Source organism: Hyposmocoma kahamanoa, unplaced genomic scaffold, assembly GCF_003589595.1.
Source record: "Hyposmocoma kahamanoa isolate Upper Pololo Valley unplaced genomic scaffold, ASM358959v1 67, whole genome shotgun sequence".
Taxonomy (NCBI): Eukaryota; Metazoa; Arthropoda; class Insecta; order Lepidoptera; family Cosmopterigidae; genus Hyposmocoma; species Hyposmocoma kahamanoa.
This window is the reverse complement of record NW_020653855.1, coordinates 603,721-609,114: the sequence shown is the minus strand read 5'-3', so window position 1 is coordinate 609,114 and position 5,394 is coordinate 603,721. Positions and strand designations below refer to the sequence as shown.

The window sequence follows — 5,394 nt, the reverse complement described above, 5'->3', positions numbered from 1 at the left end:
GATGAATATCATGCAAGGTTAGCAAGATTAAATAATTTTGATTTATATCAAATTATTTTTTGAATAAAAATCAGTGATTTGATGATATGTGTTTAAGTTTATTTTCTTTCACAGAAATTAACATAAAATCAGACAATTATATTTTGAAGACTAGGGGTATTTTACATCTGAGAAATCAATATCATTATTATAATATTTAAACAAAAAAAATTAGCTTGCCGCGGTTAATTAACCTTCTACATTACCACGTTTTACGCAAAACTTATACTTAAACTGTATGATAAAATGAAAAAAAAAAATATCGTGATTAATTAGGATTTTTTCAAAAAATCGTGCTTTAATCGATTTTTTCCAACCACGGTTGTAAAAATTTTAAGATGTTCAATAAAAACTAAGTATTCTTCATTGACCTGTAGGTCATTGGTATTGTTTGCTTGATTTTGACATATTTATTCATAATTTTTGACGCAAATACAGGAGTATTTTATTTTATATAACAAAAAATAAAATGTTCTATTACAATTATTTATTCGAACAATCAACAAACTTTTATTTCGGACAAAACACCTTTCATTTAAAGTTAATTATTATTTTTAACATTTACAGTTGTTGACTTAGAAAAGTAAAAGCTATATTGAAAAATGCAAAGAACAAGTTAGTATCCGGATATGATCATGCCCTTTTCCACCTGGTCTGCTTTCTCCTTGCCAACCAGTTGCTCTATCAGGGATAGACCAAACCAATATGCTGTGCCTGGACCCTGGGGACAAACAACCTGTATTAACATTTTGCAATGGGTATTTACATTGTGCTCCTTACACTGTAATATTACCATTAACAACCGCAAAACTCTCTCTTCTCTTATCTCTTCAGGTAATAATCTCATTTGTAAGAGGTGTTTCTTCGTTTTATACCAAGTGAGGGGACGATCAAGTCGTACGTCTGGTGGTAAGTGACACGCCTAGCCATTGCAGTGGCAGTGTCACTTAGAGCTTTGAATTGCAAAGGTCTGAGGGGCATCGCCACTGCCCCGTCAATCTGAGACATAAGTCGACAAGTCATGGGACTTGTGCCTGTAATTTCACCAGAACCCTTCAAAATCGGAACGCAAGTAATGCTCACACATCGAGTATATAACCAGAAATAGAGACGAAATGCCATTTAATTTGTTTGAAAACTATTCTGCCAAATCGTTACGGTGACAACTGCGTTCCGATTGGCCAGCCCGAATTCGGAACAATTGACGAGGGTCGTCCGATTGCTTCACTTGAAATCGTTCAGTTTAACTTTAGCTTTATTACATATTTAATTACTGATGAAATGTAATTCTGTTTGTTTTGTAATTAGATGTGTCCACCGAATGGACCAGCCCCCCATAGTTAAACATATTTATTATCTTTATTACAATAAATACAGACTATTTTCGGAATATACGGAGACGTACACGCCAACAACTGAGGCGTTGTACTATTTCAGCTTTCTAATTAGTGATTTCAGTGCAAACGAGAATTGATATTTAAAACTGATATAAGACCCATTTGCCTTATGAGTTTCCGGTGAGGGATGGATTTCGTCTCTATTTCTGGTTGATTGATGTGCCCACATTACTACTTGGCGGCAGAAATAGGTAAGGTGGCAGCACGTCTCTGGATAAACTCTTTCGCAAGAAGCTGGCAGTGTAACTTCGTATTTCGGCTAGCGATGTGCGACTTTGAATGTTACTAATACTAACCATTCGCCTAAATCGAATCCAAGCACTATCATTCGACTCGGGTCAAATGATTACCGATACTGGATGCCCCTGCCATTCGGTCGAGTGTACTCGAATGATTATGTGTCGGAATTACTCGTAACTCGATCATTCAACATGTCAATATCAATTTTTTTTTATAGTATCCAGTGACGGGATGTCGCGCCTGATGGTAAGCTACACGCCTGTCCATAACAGTTGCAGAGCTGTTCAAGAATTTTTCCTGGTCCCCGTCACATTTACCATATGGTAATAAATATTGTAATTGGTAAAAAGAGAGTATCTGCACCAGACCAAATTTCACAGGAGAGGGATTTAACGTTATGACCTTGTTATTTCAATGGCTACTACTTTAATTTTTGCACAGTAAACATTAATTTATGTTGCCTACGGACTGATAACAATAGATTCCCGTAAATCACGCTAATTTGGTTGGCACGACATTTACGCGAATTTGAATTGGCTACAAAACTACCGGAATGAAGACTCATAATCCAATGTTAGTTACGCGTAATTTCACTATCTCCGACGATATGTCAGAGAAGGCTAGGCAGAAATGCTTTACGGAATCTATGGATTACTAATACTAATTAGTAATGAATGATCATTCGTATACGAAAATTGTAGGTTACTAATTGGTCATTCGAACGACAGGATTAGTCTGTTCCAAATACATTTTGAACAAAAAGTAAACAAAACTGTTTGGTTAAAATTCGATCGATCGAATCGAATCGAATCGAATAAATAACACTTTCACGTATATTTCGAAGATTTTGACTTGATATCTCATCACTTTTTTCAACAATATTTATTTGAATAGCATCTTAAAATCGTATTTGAAAAATGGTAGTCCAAAAGTGAGGTTATTTTTTATCTATATATCTATGACTTGTCTATGGTTGCATAGTGCTGTACGAAAAAAACATTTCGTTCATTCAATTAAAGTTTTTGTAATCGATTAATAAATCGAATATTTCAATCGCAATCGAACGAGTATCTAAGTTTAAGGATTTGAAGGAGGGCTTAAAATTAAGATTTCGGAAATTTTAAATATGCCTGTAGGGAAAACCGCTAGTATGACTCAAGAACAAATCGATTCATTCAATTAATCGATTTGTAGCTGGCATTACAATTGGCCATCACTAAACCGTCTATGGTTGGGTCAGTGACTCGTTTGTTTACATTTTGTTGAAAATGGATTGAAACGAAGTATAGTAATTACCAACTTATTCGCAGTCGCGCATCACTAGTTTCGGCTGTCATCGGATTTCTATCAGTTGCAACGTTTCCAAATGACTCCATTTCTTACATTTTTCGTAACTTTTCACCCTCTCGCATAATATATAAGTAGTTTGGTTTTCAAGGCAATTTTAGTAACGTCCGGACGTTTAGATTTTTTTAATGCAACAATGTTACAATCAACGTCCTCCCTTAACATCGACAGGTCTGTTATATTAACTGTCGTTAATGAAAATGAAGAACATTACATTCTGATACTCACGCGGCTAGTTGTCACGTTGCCATCCACAACCACTCTCTCTCCTTCGACATAGGTATAGTTGCCTACAATTTTCTCCTTTGTACTTGGATAGGAAGTAATGCGCTTGCCTTGAGCCACCCCATGTGCCACGAACGCTGTCGGTGCTGGAATGATTATTGTAAAATGAGCACAAAACATGGTATACAATACCTTATTAAAGATCAAGCGAAATTTCTATAAAATAAATTTCAAGTCACCAGCGCAAATGGCAGCAATGATCTTTCCACTTTTCTCGTGTTCTTTAAGCAGAGTGCCCACGACGGTGGATTTTGACAGACGCTCCGAGCCTTCCAGGCCACCTGGGAGAATCACCTGGAAAAGCATTCGTAGGTTCTTAATAACTTAATTAATAGATTCAGACGTTACTTTGGGACGTCCATGTTAATAAAAATGGATTCACTGGATTCGCGGTATAGCAAATTAATTTACTTCCGTTTTTACTGCCTCCGTGGCCGAACGGTTACCGTGCCGGAATGCCACGCCGAGGTCCCAGGTTCGATTTCCGGGTCGGGAGAAATATTGGCCTACATTTATTCCTCGCGTGAGTTTGGGTGTAATTTGTGGTGGTCTATGCGTATGTCCATGGCACCTGCGACACAGGGTTTCTCTAGTGCTGTGCTACGCTGAGTTTGTGCGTTATAAAAAAACCGATTTCAAAATACGTAGATACACATCTATTTCTCAAGTTTTATTTAAATTGGTTAACGGAAAGTGGGTGAACTCCAATAAATCGGATGCATCCCCTAGTTTGCCAACCTTAGGCTCAAATTATATTGCGGCGGAGCGGAATGGAAGGAATTTTTCGAGCATGCGGGAGAATTCCGCGGAAGATTTTGGGCCGTACCTAGTTTGTATGTTACACATTTCATCATAAAGTTCATTATTCTATGTACAATATCGTTACAAAAATTCGCTTACATTGCGTTCCGCCGCAATATAAATTGAGCCTTAGAGGCGGATATTTTCTTCAAATTTGAATGGGACCACGTTGAGGTACCACCTTTCCAACAAAAAAAGAATTTTACCGAAATCGGTTTACAAAACATGTCGGAGTAATCTCGTAGTGCACACACACACAGACACACACAAAAAACACAGTCGAATAGAGAACATCTTCCTTTTTTTTAAGACATTTAAAAACAGGTGGCGACACCATTAGATTTCAGAGAAAAAAGTTACAGTTACCGTCAGCGCTGGGGTTTAGCGTGAGAAGAAAACCAGCCAAAAGCGGGAAACACATAGAGAGCGGGTGCGGGTCGGGTCGGGAGCGCGGCGGGTCTAATTCCGTGTATTTATTAGTTATCGATGAAATTTGATCCCGTTTGTTTTGTAATTAGATGTTTTGCTGTTTTTCCCACACCACCAAATAGAACAACACGGTATTATTAGAGATATTATCTTTATTACAATAAATACAGAATATTTTTTGGAATATACGGAGACGTACACACAGGTCAGTAGTTGGCCTGTCTATATTTCAATGCAAACTAGAGTTGATATTTACAAAGGCTGTATCGCTAATGTGTTACCAGGAATATATGGCCCTTATTTCGTCTCTATTTCTGGTTATATACTCGATGAAAAGAACGAATGACTTCCCAATATTGTCTATTCCTTACTAAAAATAGGAAAGAGAGAACGATATGTGAACTATATAATGCCATCTCTTTCTTTTTTGATGTTCCGAATCGTCTTATCGTAGTATATTGTTTACGTACTTAATGTTATTTACATTCAGAGAATATTGACTGTTAAAAAAAGAAAAGTATGTAATAATAAAATATTCTAAATATCTAAAATTATCTAAAATTGCGTTGGTTTTTAATAATTATTCCGCATTTTAATGAAGAAAAATAAATAAAACAAGCTGAGTCTTGATTTCATTGTGAATTCGGAACTATAGTCTAGTGTCAACTGTTAGTTTCGCCAAGGAGCATCGCGTATTTTTGTTTAACGCAAAATTATTTACTATGTGCTAATAAATAAAAAATAAACAAAATATTGGAGAGATATATGTAAATAAATAAGTTCAATTTAACTGTTAATCGTTACAAATTAATATTTAGACAATAAAACTGAAAATAATATTGTTTCCATTGCATCC

The 5,394-nt window shown here is 36.1% G+C and overlaps 1 protein-coding gene across 2 annotated transcripts in view; it reads right to left on the bottom strand.

The window, feature by feature from the left end:
- Nucleotides 1-404: 404 nt before the first annotated feature.
- LOC113232215 (protein dj-1beta-like) overlaps nt 405-5,394 on the bottom strand; it is an 11,808-nt gene continuing 6,818 nt past the window's right edge. For both annotated transcript variants that reach the window (XM_026466865.1, XM_026466867.1), the window contains exons 4-6: nt 3,488-3,602; nt 3,252-3,394; nt 405-760 (exon numbers count right to left, since the gene is read on the bottom strand). In XM_026466865.1, coding sequence (XP_026322650.1) covers nt 656-760; nt 3,252-3,394; nt 3,488-3,602 — 363 coding nt within the window. In that variant the 3' untranslated portion in view covers nt 405-655. The remainder of the gene's footprint in view (nt 761-3,251; nt 3,395-3,487; nt 3,603-5,394) is intronic.